This window comes from Corylus avellana, chromosome ca4, assembly GCF_901000735.1.
Source record: "Corylus avellana chromosome ca4, CavTom2PMs-1.0".
Classification (NCBI taxonomy): Eukaryota; Viridiplantae; Streptophyta; class Magnoliopsida; order Fagales; family Betulaceae; genus Corylus; species Corylus avellana.
The window spans coordinates 17,878,549-17,897,915 of NC_081544.1; the positions used below are offsets into that span (position 1 = coordinate 17,878,549).

Sequence of the window (19,367 nt, forward strand, 5' to 3'; positions counted from 1 at the left end):
AGCGAAGGCTTGTAGAAGCAGATTTATGCATATCATTAGTGTATAGTTGTACTTGAGATGGTATTGTATACTTATGATTGTATTGTTCTTGGAGGCTCTAGTTTGAATTGATTATAATAATTGACACGGAAGTACTTAGCCTTTCAGCTTAGATTAACAATTCAGTAAGTAGATCGTTAACGGAACCTAGCGCATGTAGTGAGCTTGGCTTAATTGAAAGGAAATGGTAAGATTGGGCATGTTAGAAATAGTAATAATAGTATGATATTTGAATACATCATGCCAGTGATTGTTATTTGCATTATTACACCATTAGAGAAAAATAGTACACTTGTAAAGGGGTTTGAGTCATAATCTCATAAACAACATATTGTAGCTTTAATGCATAAAATAATGTTGATGAAGTGTGCAACATAATATTTGTAAACCATTCACAGTCCATAACCGTTCTCACAAGGCCTACCACTTAACCCTCTTATGGTGAGATTTGCACGTCCTATAAGACCTCTGGTACAATACTGGTTCTTTAGTGAGGTACATAGCAAGTCATCCTTAATGATTCAAACCCGGGGTGATCCACACCACTAGTAATGCCACAAGTTGTGATCCGCATCCGTTGATGGTCGCAGTTGTCACTCTGGCCAATGGATATGGCATCCTAAATCTACTAAATCTAGGCCATAAGGTCAAGCCTATATAATAGTGTGTATGTACCCCAGATTATGCACCTTTTTTTTTTTTTTTTTTTTAAATTTTTTTCTATGGTGGTACGACACACAACAATTTATAAATAACCAATTGGAAAACATAATTTAGTTCGTGGTAAGCAATAAATAACAATGCAGTAGAAAATCAATGTCATAAAATGTTAGGTCTCAACGTAATTTTATGAAAGTCGTGAGTATTAAAATGAAATAGTTCATTGTAAGCAATAAATAACAAAGCAGTAGTATATCAATGTTATAACATGTTAGGCTCACAATATAATTTTATGAAAGGCATGAGTATCAAAATGAACAATTTATAAATAAATTATCCATGTTTAAGGACAAGACTTTTTACCCTTCCATGGGCAAGTACTTACCTTGAATGCTCAAATCCAACCACGGACTTACCAAAATGTCAAATTTGTTATCTTTGCAAGTCATACTCTAATATTAGTCAAAACACTATTCAAAAATCCTAATCATACACTTAAAAACCTAATGATCAAGCACATTCTACCCAGAACAATTTATTATTCCTCGGGGACTATTCAATCGTTATGCCCCAAAATGTGTTTTTCTTCCCCATTTTATGATACCAGAACCTAATTTATCTCTTACCCAAGACTCCTTCCTAGAGATTACAACACTCCTAAAGGGTATCATACAATATGCATAAACATGTAAACAACCAAAGTTACACATACAACTTAAAAACTCCAAAGGTCCTAGCGTTCTTCTCATAGTCGCATCTCCCTTGTTAAACCACCAAGGAAATGCTATGAGGTGTCAAAAGGGAGTCTCGTTTGGCAAATCAGTTTTTGTTCTCATTTTTAAGAAGTGTTTTCGAACACAATAACAGAAAACCTTTCACTGTTGTTTTTTCGTTAAAAAAGTGTTTGGCAAATAGTTTTCGAAAACATTAAATAGTGATTAAGTCGTTTGGACAATTGTTTTCAAAATAGTTTTCCACCTATTGGGTGATTTCCAAACTGAATTAAACAACATCCATGACAAGCCACTAGCTAGGGGAATATAAACAAATATAGGCACAATGTGAACATGACATTAAACTCACAGCAGTAAATCAACATAGTTGAGGACAAACATCAAAGTCTAAATAAGCATTCACAATAAAATCACAATCATACCGCAGTAGTCTTAATGTTACCATACAATGGTACAAAAAAAGAAACCATTACATTTACTGTGTCCTAGAGATACACTTTCAGGCTTCTCCTAGAAGCTTAGAATAATGTCCATTTTTTAAACCTTCCATATCCTCCATACTCCACCCTCTATTCCACATCTCTTTCAATGCCTCAACCGTTTTCGTTTCATCATTCCATCCAACTCTCGAATGACTTAACAGGCTTCTTAAATACAGTCACATTTGATGTTATTATACCTCTACCAAATCAGAGCAGAATCCTCTCCAATTAGTTATATTGGAGGGGTATTTTTATCTTTTCACTTTTTAAGTGTACAAAAATACCCCTTCAATATAACTAACCGGATATTATCTGGTTCAAATGAATCGAAACCCACTATTGCTTAGTCCCACGTTAGTTGGGCACAATATCTCTCTCTTTTTTCTTTTTTTTTAATGTGAATTTTGAGCAGAGCACCCATTTGTCGAGAATGGCTATCATGTAAATTAGTCATATAATGCAAACCATAAATAAAATTATATAATGAGTAAGATGGCATACTAATTAAGAAGAATGAGAACCAACCAAGCCAAGTACATGCTCAAAATCCGCGGCAGTAAAAACCTTGCTGCAAATTGCAATCAGTCTAATAATAGTGGATAGGTCGTCGAGCTAGAACGAAGGTCTAGATAATCAATTGGATTATTAGGCTAAAGCTCTTTTGTAATAAACAGGCTAGTTCAAATGGTTACAATTGGATATAATTTTTCTGTAGTTCTTTTTAGTATAAAAGGACTTTGTACTCGGATATCCAGAAAAATATTATCTGATTTGTTAAAAGAAATTAGTTTGTAATCAAAGGTCTGGTTATCCTCTAAATAACCAGTTTAGTCAATTCCGAATCTCCATTTCCATTCTCAAATCCAATTTCATCAATTCATTCAATCACCAAAACCATCTCATTCATTCACAAATCCGAAATTATAAAAACATTACTGATTTACTACAAATCTATTACACAAATCAAGCACTCGCAACCAATATAGGCTATTATTATTTTCTGAGAACAAAAAGAATATGGAATTAGTTTGTTGACAGAGTGGTCTACCTTCTGGTGGTTGAAAAAAAAAAAAAAAAAAAAACGGTCTGCCAGATTTGATTCTTATGCAATTGGCCCTCCATTATTTCCATGCTACAGAGTCAATCTCATCTCTGGCTGACTTGTACAGTTCAAGCCTCTTAGCTATGGTTGTTCTTCTTTCCATAAGCGCTGGGTCCTCATCCAACATCGCACCAAGCCGCTCCTTCTGCACATACACCACACAACAATATTGTTAATCACTTTTGATAACTTCATCCATGCCTATTTTCACTTCCTTTGGAACTCTAGGGAAAGGAAACCTGACCATGCAATCCTTCATACTGTTCATGTACAACTTTCCCATTTAGTTATTTATTATTCATCTAGGTATCCTCACAAAAAATCATTCAATGAAGTTTAAGGAGAGAGATGGAGGATTCAAGTATAAAGTAAACAATGGATTTGAAAACTTTACCTCCCTCCTCCCAACTTGAGTGTAGAAGTGGTTGAGCAGTGATCTCTTGGCCTCTCGAACTTGGCAGTACACCACAGCCTTGGGAATAGAATTCTTCAGTGTCTCACAAACCATATTAATGTAAGCGTTGACGTTTGAACCTATATTCAAATTATAGAGAATCTGTCAGCACTTACAGCTTGCATCCTTTGAAGCCAATTGCTTTAATGAGGAACTTTACATAGAGATAAATAGCATACCAATCCTCCTGAAATGATTATCAGAGTAACGGTCTGCATTTGGGCCTGATGGGTTTGAATTTTTCTCTGGTTCAAGATGAAGCTTATGGAAAAATTCCACTGTCAGGTAGCTAGATTCCATATCCACCAGCCGCAGAATTGTTTTCCGACTTTCATCACGGAATCTTTCCAATGCTTCTGTTGCAGCAGCTGCTATGTCAGATGAAAGCGTTGGGAATCGTTTTAATTCCTGCACTTGCCATATCGTAGAATTGCATCAAGTATAATAAATTCTGTCCAAATGTTAAGCATTCCAATCTTTTGAGGCTAGTTAAAGACAAAGACATGCATATACCTTAAAATGGTATTAAAAGGACAAAAACCATTCCAGTTCTTTTTCAAAGGCCAGGATTACACTCGTTAAAAAGAAACAGAAATCAGGAAGGGGTTCATGAATACCCATTCAAGAACATATTGATTGTGTGTATTCTCTTTCATCTTCAAAGACACGAGTCCTTGTTTATTCTTTACTCTGCATTTTGCCTCAGGTGGGACTCATGATGCCAAAGAAAGAGACCATGTATAAACAAATAGCTCTAAGAACCCCCCCAAATCTCCCCCCGATTACAAAATCATGTATCCCATTGTATTCAATGACATCATGTCTTGTGAAGTAAGTGGATATTGTTATTAAAAACATTGAGACACTGGACAAGTCACTACTAAAAAGGTAAATTCCCAATGAATATTTGAAATAATAATTTGCGTGACAGCTGCAAGCAGTACATATTGTAACAAATGCTGAGTTGAAGAAAAAGTTCCTAAGAATATTACAACTCCAGACCACAAAAATCACCGTTTATTACATTGAACGGGAGCAGGATCATATCATAACTAAGACTATAAAGTGCTTTTGTTATTTGCTTCTCACTTTTATCCATCGGCTGAACTTCTACAATAGAAACAAAAACTAGTGGAGCCATATTCTAAATGGCTATCACTTTCCTGGAATGACAAACAAGAGTCTATTCTCATCATATCCATCCGAAGCTCAAGATAGTAACATCTATGTTTCAAGGACGCTTCAATATGTATGAAGTGTCTTGGTCAAACATGAATTTATGTCAGGGCAAGGTGTCATTGGAGACATTACTATCAAAGATATCAACAATGGTATAGAATACAAAAATTTTGTTATGCTACATTTTATCTTGTATATCTTCTTAATTGGCTCCTATGTTGCATTAATAATTCTAAACCTGTGAAATAGCTGCATTTGCTAAAACATCCCTTGGATATTATCTTACTCTATTCCTGTGATTTTTTTTGGAACTGAGTAAATTGACCATCTTAGATATTCTCTGAAATCAAACACTTTATTTTGCTCTGAAGATTAGAACTCTATTTACTACCATGAGACTCTTTTTTTTACTACCATGTCATGTTCCTCAGTCTCAAATTTTGGTAGGTAGACTGACTTGACATCAAGAGATGGGTGCAATTATAGAAGTTGCTTTCACAAAAAGTAAATTCACACTATTTGACTTTTCATGATGGGAAAAGACGTAGAAATATTTATAAAGAAATCAACCATAGTCTGTGACAGAAATATGACAACGGTTTGATACAGAAACAAAAGCAGAAAAGATGTAGCTGGAAAACCAAATCATAGAGAAATTAAAATAAACACAGTTAAATAAATCTTACTGGACCTAGCAAAAATTACTAACTAAAAATATCTTACCTCCGTTTCAGCTATCGACTTCCTCACTAGTTCTTTCAAGACAAAGTGCACCTGAGGAAGAGAATCAAAAAAAAAAAAAAATCAATTATGGGATTTTATGTAAACTAAGAATTTTGCCTCAGTGAAGAGCATTACTTCGAACAAAACAAAAAATGACTGGTAGGAAATACAACTCTTGCTTACGAAACTGTGGTGTACCAATACCATTTCACTCAAATCCACCACCTCAATGATCTCTTTACCATCCCAATAATGGATCATAGTCTCTCAAAAAAGTAACTAAAAATCCCAAATAATGAGTGATGAATTAATTTTCTAGTTCTCAAAGTTCTAGGATTTCAAGAAAAGAATCCAAGTCCCAATTCAATATTGTTGTTCTTTTTCCCTTCCAGGTTTCTAATTGTATTATCCACACATCATTCACTAAATAAAATATTCCAACAAGCACCTGAATCCTTTCACGTATGAAAAAATGTTGAGAAAGGTCCTAATATTAGCTTTCTCCCCAACCAAGGCTCTAAGAGTAGCGAAGCCCCTGCTTAACATATATCTTGAAATTGATGTAATCCAAATTTGGAAAAGAAAAATTTAACAGATTGAGAGTAGGTTGAGTGCATATTTGAAAAATAATTTTTTTCATACACACTCGCTCCATGTAGAGTTCCTTATGCATGAAGGAACAAATAAATTTAAAACTCTTATTCTCCACATGATTCATTTGACCATTTCCTCTTCGTAAGAAACAAGCACCAACGACAAAGCTAAATGATAAAAATAAATTTTAAAAAAGAAAAGAAAAAGAAAATAAGCATGCAAAGATTCTATAAATTATAGAAAGGGATTCATAAACCGAGGTTAGAAGTCTGTCATTCAAGCATAAAGCATGTGTAGAACGTTTCCTCCTCCCCTTCCTCCTCTCTCTCTCTCTCTCTCTCTCTCTCTCTCTCTTCAATTACAACCATTTGTTCATTAGCACACCCATCACATTTGCTATTTTGCTATTCACACATTAAAAGAAAATTCAAACAACAAGGGCTAGAAAAAAAATAATAACATACATTAAATGCATATCATAATATGGTCAATACTACCTATTATAAAACTAGGAAAACTATACCTTATGCAAAACGTAAGTGCAAAAAACATAAAATCATCAGTTAGAACATGGCAATCCATATTCAAAAATTAAAAGAACATTCAGAGAATCTAACTTATCATATTTTACATGTCTAAACAGTAAACAGCAGGGCAGGCAAAAAAAAAAAAAAAAACAACTTTAGCAGAATTAGAAGGGAAAAAAACCTAAAATCCTCAGTTAGAATATGACAAAATAAAGAAAATTACAGCATCCACGGAGGCTTCAGCTGGGCCTTTGAAGTAGCTAATGGATCCGTCAATGAGTCTTCTGTATCCTTGTTCCGGAGCAATCAAATGGGGCTGATAACCATCAGCCTCAGAAACAATTTTCTGGACATTTTTCAAAGAAAGATGACGGTCAAAGGGGAGCTTCTTTAGAGCAGCTGGTAGTTGATGGTCAAAAACTCCATAAATCCGATCTCCACCAGGCCTCCTGAAGTAGCAAGTAATTACTTAACTATAAATATTCACCCCAAAAGGAGACCCAAAAAAGGAAAAAAAATCAAATTTTAACTTGATTATAAATATCTACCCAAAAAAAAAAATTAATTCAACTAAACAGAACTTTCTGGGCAGAAATCAAAATTGCACTATGATAAGTTGTGTATCTAATTGAACTCAATAGACATCCAGTCTGTCACAATGTTCAAACCAGGTGATACTACAAGATGAGACTTTTCTTATGAACTATATTATTGAACAAACTAATTTCTATTAAAAACATAATTTCTGTTTCTTTGACAAATGTTCTTCATGAAAGGACTGCCAGAATTGGATAAACAGTTTTCTGTCATTGATATTGGTCAACACATCCGTTCCCACCTGTCTAAAATTGAGTTGGACAGATATAAAAGACATGGCCTTTATTAAAATTATAAAAAGTGAAATAGAAAATGCAATGGACTACTATCTTATGCCTCCTCTCTTGTACTAAACCTACTACTACTCTATATCAGTTCTCCACCATATATATAAATATGAATACAAGCTATATGACAGGCATATGTGTTTGTATATGTGCATCCAATTTAGCAAAATTACAAGTTCAGTAATAGCTGTGTTCCGATGTTAAGGTTTAGAGATTTGTCATGCATAAAACCTTTTTTCCATTCGGAATGTGGACCTTTGTATCCTATTCCACAGATTACAAATAAATGGTAAGCTAAAGAAAAAACATAACCAAAGAATCAAGCCTAAGCTTGTTGACTAGTAAAAGTAGTAAGCATAAACATAAGGGATGGCTGACAAAAGCGGAATGATTGTGACTGAAAAGTAGAAAAATTTGAGAAGGGTTCAATCCCCTAGCTGTTTTTTTTTTTTTTTCCTTTTTATTTTTCTTCCTATTTTCTACATACTATTGGATGTATCTATATCCTCTTGGTCAGAAGTTAACTTCTCAATTCTTGAATGCTCCTCCTTCTAAAAGGCAGCTGAAGTTAACCATGCATATTGGGTAAAGAAAGGCAGTATTCCCTTCATATACACATAACAGGTGGTCACTTCAGTTGAGATTTCTTATACTGGCCTGGGTGCCATTATGGAGAGGCTTAATAACATCCTAAGATTAGTTTAGTTCCTACAATTAGGAGACAAATGGTCTTTGTGTGATTTGAACAATTAATTGTTTCTCTTGCAATTACAAGCATTACAATGTACTCTGAGGGGCTTTGATTTTTCCCCTCAAACAAGAGCAAAGTATAACAAGAACTGGTTCTTTATGAAACACAATTCTAGCACTAAAGTAAAGGCTGACTGCAAAGGATTTAAACCTACATCAGGACCCGCAAAGAGCAAAGAGCTTTAAAAGTGAGAAGTTATCCAATCCAATAAACTATTCTTGCTAAATAGTGGGGACATATAGGTGTTTCTGCCTTAAAATGTTGAACACATTTAATATTAATGTAACCTTTTTCAAAGAACATCATTTTTCTCCACTACTAGGAAATTCGGTTCAGAAACTAAAACAATGAATCAAGTACAACTTTTTCAATAAGTATCAAGTTCGTAATCTTGTAGTCTTGAGGAATTAAATCAAGCAACAATTTCAACCAGAACCTAAAAAAGAAAAATTAATTTGAAATTCATAATAAATTATGAAAATAATAATCATGTAATTACCCTCCATCCAGGTGTTCTTTAAATATACGGTCAAATGCACGGCACAATTCTAAAATAGTGTACAGCTGGGCCTGTTAACAGATTATGAGTCAGGACAATAAAAAATTCTGATTTCTATATAAGAAAACTGATATAAGGTCCAATTTTTACCCCTGAGTCTACTGCAATAGGCCTTCCAATACGATCCAACTCTGCGTTAAGCTCATCAATGGTTTTATTTATTAAAGCAATGATACTTGGTATCCGCTGCCTGATAACAGTCTCTAGATGCTGACAAGATAAAAAGATGAAGAAAGAAGAGGGAAAAAATGAAGGTTATTCAATATTAGAGAGGTAAGATAATTCAATAAATTTGTAACGTAAGCCATATATTGAAGAAAATAACTTGAACACAACATGGATGAATAAGACCTTAGATAAAAGTTTGGCAAGATACTCTGAACCCATTTTGCTTGACAAGTGTCCATACTCAGGGCTTGTTTCAAAATATTCACGCTCCTTTCTACGAGCAGCGATCATGTCAACATTTTTGTTGATATCAGCTTGTGAACGGTTCACAATTCCGACCCAGGGATGTTGCAGCCTATATGCCCTTCCTTCAAGAACCTTAAACATGTGTATAGAGCAACTATCATATTTTAATGTTGTGCATACAACCAGACTTAATGTGATCCTCAAGAGACTAAAATTCAGTAGTGCTCCATAAATGGGAAAAAAAAAATCAAACAGAAGGTTAGAGGCAGAAAATAACCATGGATGAATGTTAAGTTATTGCACTCATAAATTTAATATGTGCAGTAAGATTAATTTAAGCAGTGAGTATTACTGAATTCATACATCTAAAGCATTTGTTCCTTTATCCATCAGATCAAGTTTTGTAAGTACACCAAATGTTCTTTCACCTGAAAATACAAAATGTAGCAGAAAATAAACCTTTTGCTCACAAAACAAACAAGCTGATGCTAAATGCAAAGAACTCTAGCCTTAAATTTATGTAACCTACATTATGTACCTGTGGGATCGACTTCTCTTGCAAGTTTTATAGCATCCGAAGTGGCAATATCTTGATTAGCAGGAGAAATGGCCAATATAATGCAGTTCGGCTACAAAATTAGAAAGTCTGTTAGATGAACTAAGCATATGTAGAAACTTGAACACAAAGAAATAATTATTGTGCCAACAATTTCCTAGATTCTAAACCCTTACAATTCTAGAAATATGCTAGGTAGTAAATATATCGCTAATGCAAGCTTGTAACGAAGAGTAATAGCCACAAACAAGAAATACACCACTGACTAAGAAAATAAAATTTTGATTGGTAGGTAACTAAGAAAATAAAATTGAAGCATAAATTCCTCTTTTTTCTGGTATGTAGTAAGAACTGAACCCCCACCCTTTCCTTTCAGATGCCAAGCCAGCTCCAGCATGCCACAATAATTTTGACAGAAAGGCAAATTAAAAGATTTAAGGAGTTAACTTAAGGTCATCACTGCAAACTCAAAACCATACATCATCTTTCTCAAACTGCATATTTATACACATCATTCAGAAAAATCCCATCTCACTATATATATGTTAATAAATGAATAGACATAATTGAAGGCTTTCAACCAAACACTCATATACCGAAGAGGAATAAAAGCTGGACACTCTCTTAGAAGGGTGTAAGGCTTTTCTACTTTGAAACAGAGAGAGATAGGTCAGAGCAATGGGTGGAGTGAGACTGTTGGGCCCACAAGGATCTACTTGGAGATTGGTTTTGAAAATTGCTGACTGTTAAGCAGAGCTTGGTGGTGGCTTCAGGAGCTACCCTTAAATAAGTAGTATGAAGAATAGGACCTCCATCAAGATTATAAACAAGTAGAGATACCCTGCAATCTCTTCCAAACCCTTCATTCAATAGATCTCTACTGAAACAATAAATCTACCAAGCATCTTATTTTCAGAATTGAAAGAGCATGAAGAATGGGGTCCTGTTGGGGCCCCCATAAATTGATAAAGAAACCCAAGGACTTCCTTTCACCCATTTGTAAAGAAGCTAACAACCTTAAATCATAATATGGCATCAAAATCTTACAAAAAGCTATTTCTTTTCTACCTTTTGACTTGCAGAGTCATTTCTCACAGCATTCTAACATAATGTGATCTCTCCCAAGACATCAACATTATGGTTACATCTCTCTTTTAGATCCCCTTTTCAGTCACCAATAAGTTCAAAATTTGTCTAAATAAGGCATGTACTAGGATCTTTGCTAAATGAAAGTACGAACTGATAGTCAGGATCAATTTGTGGGCTAACACATTTATGGGTCATGAAATAATCCATATACTTAAACTGATAAAATAATTTACCAAGGAGAAAGACAATTCACAAAGTAAATTTGTAAAGCTGACATATAGTTGTTTTATGGGGAAACGATGGTTCAAATAAGTTAAAAGTGATTATAGATATTATTAAAAATTTGATGACCTATTAAAGGGGTGGGTGTTAGAGTGAAATTATGGAAGGTTGTTGAGTTTGTCAATAAAAGTTTAGCATAAGAGTGCTCAAGAGTTTTTTTTTTTAAATGGACTTGTTTCACATTGCAGCTGTGTCCTCTAAAAACTAATCTTAGTTGCGATTTTGAGAAGGTGGTGAATAACATATCTAAATGAAGAATAAGAATATACTGAACTTTTGTCCCATTCCGTGGGATTTTAGGCAATAGAGATTAAACATATCAAGATAAGTGGAATCTGTTGCTTCTCACCTCCTAAGGAATTACTACTTATGTCGACATCCAAGTGAGATAAACTGAATCATTTCATTAGTTGGAATTCATAATTCTAACCAAATTATAATTGTGCAAGGTAGAAGTTGGTCAGTCTGCTTCATCGACAAGTGAATCGTTATCAGTGGATACTAATTCTCTTGGAGTTGTAGGGATAAATTGGTGGTACTTATTGTAGGAGGTGGGTTATGGCATTCATCTGAAGTAACAAGTTTGTGTAAAGGGTGGCTCCTTTTGCTTTCTTTGGTGCATTTTAAGGAGTCAAGTAAATATAATTTGTTTTATGATATGACCTATCTCAAGACAACATTTGATTTCTTTATATCTTAACTCTTTCAAGGAGATGATTGAGCATGGAGCTGAATCTTCTTTTCTTGATTTACTAAGTTGGTCTTGATTGAAATCTTGTTTATCCTGTTGAGGCTTGTGGTCTTAGGGAGTATCACCCCATAGATCCCAAGTTTGAGACTTGCTAGGTGCAAACTCCCCATTGGGGCCACACTCCCTAGCGTAAAAGTCAGCGATTTACCCTAATCTGTGTAAGGAAACTTCCGAGGATGCGATGGACGGGTCCAAGGTTTACTCTACAGGAGTGGATCCGAAGGACCCTGCCTTGTCAAGGTTCCCCATCATAAAAAATAAAAAATAAAAAAAGAAATCCTGTTTATCCCTTTTATTTTGTAGATGCCCCATCCCAAAGCATTGCCTTGTTTCTTTAGAAAATTTATGTTTTTCATAAAGAATATAAAGCATCCTCACCTTCTCAACAAAAGAACGAACCATGTTTTCGATATCTTCAACAATAGTCTCTGACTGTCCCTCTGCAAAAGACAATTGTTTCATTGCATATCCAAATGTGTAGGGGTTCCTTGCTTTAGAGAAAACCAAAAAGTAAAATAGAAACTACCTACAGTAACCTTAGAAAACCAAAAAGTAAAGTAGAAATTACCTACAGCAACCTTTGTCAAGCCCGGAAGATCTATGAGGGTTAAGTTTACAACTGCCAGACAAAACAATGCACTTAATCATCACAAAATCAAACCAATACAGAGATTTACAAGAAACTAACAGAAGAGTATATCTTAAAAACAGAAGATAATGTGTAATAAAGATAACGTCTATGATGTTAACACTTTAAGCTTCTGATAAGGATGGGCTTCACTGTTCATACTATATGAAGGACTAGGAATTCCAATAAGAATCTACATAAGATGCCTAGCTTTAAAATTTGGCCTCTGGTTCATCACACTCCCAGTTGCAGATTGGGATAAACAAAACTTATAATCAATATGCATTGTACAACTAATAGAAATATTCAACTTATGTCTTCCATTCCCCTAAAGATGCAACTCCAAAAAAATGAAGAATTTTGCACTGGATAAAGTTTGCTAAGCCAATGAATCTTAAGGGGATAATTCGTATAGGATACTCTGTCAATATCAAATCTAGAATGCAAGGCAGTTTAATTCCATCTCTATTAGTCAACTATATCTGTGAACTTATCTAACATACAAATAACTCTCTTCCAATCCTAGTGTTACTAAAATGTATAGTAAACAACCAGTAAAGAATGGAATCCTTTAATTGAAAAAAGTATTTTTAAGTGTGGGCACGAGTTGCAGTCATTTTTCTTCTCTCTCTATTGCAGGCTCAATAGGCCAATGGGATACATAGTGGGAGGTAGCCCTCTCCCTTCCCTTGAACCCCCAACCCTGGTGAAGACAGAATTTGATCCCAGATCTCTGGTCCAATGCAAGAGACTTGACTATTTAAAGCATAATTTCATTTCAATATCTTTGTCTTTTTACTTTCCTAGGACAATCACAGAAATAGATAATGATGACAATTTGATGATGAACTCATTCTTTATTATACAATATCCAATTTTTATACAAGCCACAATCTGGCCCTTAGATCAAAATCATACCTGTAGCCTCTCTGCTTTTACTTATTATCCTCTATTTAATACTTACTAAAGAAAAATTCTCATCTCATTTTGACAAGACGCAAGATAAATATGGTCCATGACTTTTAAAATTTATACAGCTTCTGTCACCCGAAATCTTCATAAATGTGCATGCTACAGCTAGGATTTTCCATATAACTTCAAGCACTTAGCAGTGGGCACACAATAGGTATTTTTTCTGCAGTTGCATAGCGGAACTATTTTCTAACTATAAACCTCCACAATCCGGCATCTGTCCTTGTCAACATGCCTTGTAATTCTTCATGTCTACTTCACCATTTACCTAATATTAAGATTTTTTATAAATTATGGTTCAACATTACATAAGTATCTTGTGTTAACTCAGATTCATTGTCGATTTCATACTCAAAGTCATGATCTTTAACTCTTATTCTTAAAGATTGTGATCACACAGTGTTCAATATTACAAATGCTGACCAAAGTAAAGCCATAAAAAGTTTAATACTGAAACGATAATGCAGATGCTAAAGAACTTAAAGATGGTCACCATAGATGTTAAATGCAATCTAATCGAAAATAATAATTCTCTTAGTTGTGATCTCAATAAAGTTTTGAGTGAATTTCCCTAGGACAGAATAATTTTCAATTCCAAAAGAGAAGCACACAAGTTCAAAACTCAACAGTTATTAGAATGTAACTCCTTCAATAATAAAGAAAGTTTCTGCAACAAATAAAATCAGACAACCAGTGCCTTGTAAGAGTATTAATATCACATAGAAACATACTTAAGAAATGTAACTTTGTTCAATTTTTTTATTAACAAACAAGGGTAATAGGCAGTTTACAAGTTTGAAGATGGACGTCAAGGACAACAAAAACCTACTCAGAAAAAACAGTAACACAAACCATTAAAGGTGAGGGTCCACATCTCTCATCATAATGATCAAACTACTCAGTTGATACACCATGTTTTGTCTTTTCCTATGCAGTTAACTCTCCAGTAGAAAACTCTTAACAGACAATATTTCTTTTTCTTTAAAACAAAAATGCAAATCAGGGGGATGCAAACACAAACAAGAACAAGTTACTGTGGTCAGTGAATGAATGAAAGCTTATATAAAGGACAACATAATTCATTTTCATAACTTGTTAACATTTTGTTAAAAAAATAAATAAATACAAACCATTTGGGGAATATATGCTCAGATGAATTGGAATGTTAGAGATTTGTTTTGACTTCCCAGTAATACGATCTGTTTCATCTTGGATCTCCTTACGCACAGCAGCTGGATAAGCAAAAAGACACATTATTTGGAGGAAAGTTGTATACAAGTGTAGTTTATCTTCTAACCCATGATAGCATGACAAAGCAAATGATTAATGAATAAACCTCATAAATGTCAAACTTCTTATTGTGAAAAAAATTAAAAATTAAAAATTAAAGAAATATTGCCAAGTACATAACTGACAGCCAAATAATGTGGATGAGATAGTACTTAACAGAAAAAGTACAATATTTATACTAATTTTACATAAGCTCGTCTTTCCTTTCTTGCATTTGGTGCACTTAAAAAAGTAACTATTTCACTTACTAAGCAAGAGACACAATTATCCCATCCAAACAAAATACAGTAATAGATGAAATAAAATCATAAATCAACTAAAATGTCAACCAACTCAAAGTTGTTGAGCCAACGTCATCAATTTATTTCTCCAGAGCATCTGCTTTGACCAAGGCTTTTTGTAGCTCCTAATGGTGTATGATTATTAGGTATTTGAGTCCATTGGATGACTAACAATAGCATGAATGGATACACAAAACATGGTAGAAAGCGCTGTGATTGTTAGCACCTCTACATTCATCCCCTTTGTAGTAAATGATAGAAAAATGAGTTTTCTTGCACGAGAGACATGTGATTTCTGCCTCCATATCCTCATGTGAGCATCTGGGTCAATCAGTTTTGCTAATATCTTTTTTTTTTTTTTTTTGATAAGTGGGTCAATCAGTTTTGCTAATATCTACAACTACTATATGACTTAAGGACTTGAAGGGTCACATTAACATATCCCATTCCACTACTATTCTATCGAAATTCAACACCAATATTAGCCCTTAAATGCAATAGTTAGCAAATCCGAAAGTTAATGAGACAAAAAAGTTTTTTTTAAAATATAAGTGATTGTGTTCTGTAAAATCATTAATATATTCAACAATCTGAACTCTAAAAGGAAACTTTGACTGCATAATAAGTTAATAACAAAAATAACCTATATGCCTCCAATGCGCTCATCCAAGACTTTTATGTGGCATTTGGTTGGAGGTAATCTTTTAGGATTTCTGGGAATCCTTGCTTAATTGCATTTAAGTAAAGGGAATCCTGATGACCATGGGTATCTCGATTCCCTCCCAACCTCTTATTGTTGTTGGGAATTTGGATTCCCTTCTAGAGAGGTGGGAAGCCACATTCACCTCACCCTAGGAAAGTTTTTTTTTTTCCCCTTTAAACTGACAAAAATGCCCATACTTACTTTTTAATAGCATACTCCCTAAGCTTTCTCAATCCCCAAACCTTTAAAAAAAAAAACAAAACAAAACAAAACAAAAAAAAATAATAAAAACTAAAAAATAAAATAAAAAATAAAAAATAAAAACTAAAAAATAAAAAACTCTTAAATTTGTAGTTCACCTAAAAAAATCTCTCCTTTACCACTATTTTCTCTCTAGAGTTGCTCTGGTAAAGGTTTGTTCTTGCTGATCAGTGGTTAACTATTTTCTCCCTCATATCCTATTATTAGAATGCATGTTTATAACATACATATAGAGCACCAAGTTTATTGTGTCTAGATTGTTCTCATAATCCAACAAGATAAAATTATGCAGAGCTTTCGTGTGTGTAACCTGTGTAATGCTTCAGTTTAGCACATACAATTTTACCAAACACAGATCACCGAACACCAAAACAATGTCAACTTAAATTTAATCATTCAGATACGAAGAACTAAATGAGAAGAATAGAATTAAGTAGGATATGCTTGATTGTTATCAATATTGGTAGAATTTTTTTTTCAGTCCTCAAGAATTTTTAATTTGTCAAAAGTTCATTGTCTGTGTTATTAAAAACAGGACTGCTTTGAATTTAGTGCTTCAATTAGTTGCCCGGCTTTTCCAATAGCAATCAAGGAAGATTTAACCCAGGGTAAGTGGACAAACTTACCCCTGCTTTTAGTAAGATGACTTTGGATTTCAATAGGTCTGTTGGATGTTTGATAAGTAGTTCATTGTCTGTGTTATTAAAAACAGGACTGCTTTGAATTTAGTGCTTCAATTAGTTGCCCGGCTTTTCCAATAGCAATCAAGGAAGATTTAACCCAGGGTAAGTGGACAAACTTACCCCTACTTTTAGTAAGATGACTTTGGATTTCAATAGGTCTGTTGGATGGAGGAATGGTACTTACTAAGGAACAGATGGATGGGTAAATTCCAGGACTAATTGTGAAAGATATGGTTAAGATAAACTATCACGCTACTATTTTTAGATTTCTGATTAACTTAAAATTAAATTTTTGATACTACTATTTGTTTTTTTTTTTTAGTGGATATTATTATGGTTATACAAGAAAATTTGACTATGTGAGAATTTTGTTATAGTTATTTTTATTTTAATGCTACTTTTTTTGTTTGATTGTGACCCTTTGTAAAATCTATATTCCCATTTAGTTTCATTAATCTTCGAGAGAAATGGTCACCATAACATCCCTAGTGATCATATCTTTTGGTACCGCCCCCATACTCCTTTCCTTACCCTTCCAGCTTAACCTTGTCAAACACTAGAGAAATGTACCATCAATCTACTTCTGAACATCATTTAAGTGAAGATACTAATGTGGCGTTTGGTTTGGGGAATCTAACATTCCCCCGGCATCCACATTCTCAGGAATGTGATGCTTGGGAATCTGAATTTCTAGGAATGTGACTAAATCCACGTTTGGAAATGATTAGGAATCTGATAGGATTCTCTGGAATATGAGATTCCCATATTTGGTTTATTCCTAGACATCTTGTAGGAATTATTTACGCTTCCCAAAAAATTCCTTCTGTTTCTCTCTTCAAGTGCATAAACATTGTTTGATACAAAAATGTTTAAAAATTAAACCAAAAACGATAGATATAAACCATTTTTTTTCTTTCATTTCCCAAATTTGTGGAATAAAATAGTTTCCCACTTTTATATATCTCATTCTTGCAGCCAAACCAAGTAGTTGGAACTAAACATATATCAATTTAAGATTTCTGCGGCAGCTGTAGTAACAGCATTATAGATTTTCCATATAGGTTTACATTTCAGATCAGCATGTCAAGAGAAGCCTCAAAACACCCAACATCACCTTCAACCCCTATCTTCCTCATCTCAAGATAAATTCTTTAAAGCTACTGTTTAACCATGGTACATAATCGTTTCAAGTATGCCAAAAACAGGAACACAGATATAGAAAGATAAAAGAAACAGTTTTTCATTACATTAGCCCATAATGGCAAAAAGTACAATCCAAGAGACAGTCAACGTACCAAAATCGGCAAACCTTTTCTTTGGTGCATGGAGAAACTCTGCATATTCAGACTGCCCCCTTTCCGTCTTATGAAGTTGCAAAACTAATGGCCTCCGTGTAACAATACCTTATAATCAAAGAACGATAAATAACACCAAAACATTATAAGTTAGTCAAAGAGAAGATTACCATACTATATATTCTTCTATTCCATATGCCTTAACACTGAAAATGACTAATATCTCAACGGCATACTCAAAAATGAATAAAGTGACGACAGTGACCAACAAGACTTGAAATAGAAAGGATCTCGACGCCAGAGGCATGAATATAAGCACAGCATTAATTGTTCAAAAGCTCCACTTGGCCACTTGAAAAATATATCAAAAATATCAAAAATGTAAATGAAGCTTATCATCAAAAAGAAAAAAAAGTACCAAAATAAAACAGAGTAAATATCAAAAGCACCACTCCACTGAGCTCAAATTCCTTGGTGACCAAGGTACCACGAATAACTAGATCCAACGTCACAAATCAAAGAGAATAATACAAACAATGGAATAACCAAAATGAATAAGAAGAAAGATCAGCACCACAGCAATGAAGAATTACCGGATCCACGAGGCAGGAAGTCCCTTCCAACCACGCTTTCCAACACCGACGATTTCCCGGAACTCTGGTATCCACCAACAACATAAAAAAAAAAAAAAAAACAAGCATTTTGAAACCAAAAGAAAAATGGGTGACCCTGCAGCAAACGCGAAACGAAGAAAAGGACGTGAAGAGGTGGAAATTAAACCTGGCCTCCCACGACGGCGACCGAAGGAAGAGCTTCCCAAAGCGACATTCCCTCGCCGCCGTAATCGCCTAAGACGGTGCAGGCTCGCTGGATGCGGTTGACGAGGCCAATCAAGCTCTCCATGGTTGCCATTTCGGGATTGAATGCGATCCAAGATCTAAGCAGCGTAGTAAAAATGCACGATGGGATTTGGGTTGAGGGAAGAGAATGCTTTGGATCCCAGAATAGAATGCGAGATCGAGAATGAGGGCTTAAATCTAATCACAGAATCAGAAATGAGTTTGGTGCAGAATGTCAATCTGAGAGAGAGAGAGAGAGCGTAAACGGAAAAAACGGTTACAGGACTGCCAGTTGCATGTTCACGTTAGAATATGTAATTTTCCAATTTTTGGAGCTAAAATGTGATAAATTTTGTTTTTGGCATTTTCCTTCTCTCGCCTTGCCACGAGGATGGAGGATGTAGCCATTTGGACAAGAGAGCCGGGGCTCGAGCTGTGGTCTTCTAACATGGATTAAGAAGAGAAATAAAAACAAAACAGAAGCCACATCACGACAACCGACGCGGAAAATGTTTTTAGGACACTGCAATGTTCTGCTCTTTGGCATTATAACTTGGACACGCACGCACGTCAAGCAGCCACTGTTTTGCTTATAAGCATTGATATATCACATTCCCATTTTTATTGCTAAACAT

At 34.5% G+C, this 19,367-nt stretch overlaps 1 protein-coding gene across 1 annotated transcript; it reads right to left on the reverse strand.

The window, feature by feature from the left end:
• Positions 1-2,810: 2,810 nt before the first annotated feature.
• On the reverse strand, positions 2,811-19,122 carry LOC132177435 (phragmoplastin DRP1C). The gene is made up of 16 exons (XM_059589759.1): positions 18,674-19,122; positions 18,487-18,550; positions 17,894-18,001; positions 14,511-14,612; positions 12,349-12,399; positions 12,159-12,220; positions 9,641-9,731; positions 9,466-9,530; positions 9,040-9,234; positions 8,779-8,898; positions 8,629-8,699; positions 6,718-6,943; positions 5,374-5,424; positions 3,651-3,879; positions 3,412-3,551; positions 2,811-3,162 (listed from the first exon to the last, which is right to left on the reverse strand). Exons 1-16 carry the CDS (start codon positions 18,803-18,805, stop codon positions 3,037-3,039), a joined length of 1,833 nt encoding a protein of 610 aa, XP_059445742.1. The 5' UTR covers positions 18,806-19,122; the 3' UTR covers positions 2,811-3,036.
• Positions 19,123-19,367: the final 245 nt, after the last annotated feature.

What these genes read in the sequence shown, in the direction of transcription:
- LOC132177435 (XM_059589759.1), bottom strand. Translation starts at nt 18,805, where the DNA reads ATGGCAACCATGGAGAGCTTGATTGGCCTCGTCAACCGCATCCAGCGA. An exon ending in GAGCATATATTCCCCAAATG is followed by an intron (nt 12,400 to 14,510) that starts GTTTGTATTTAT and finishes TTTGTCTGGCAG; the next exon opens with TTGTAAACTTAACCCTCATA. An exon ending in TAATCATTTCAGGAGGATTG is followed by an intron (nt 3,552 to 3,650) that starts GTATGCTATTTA and finishes ATTTGAATATAG; the next exon opens with GTTCAAACGTCAACGCTTAC.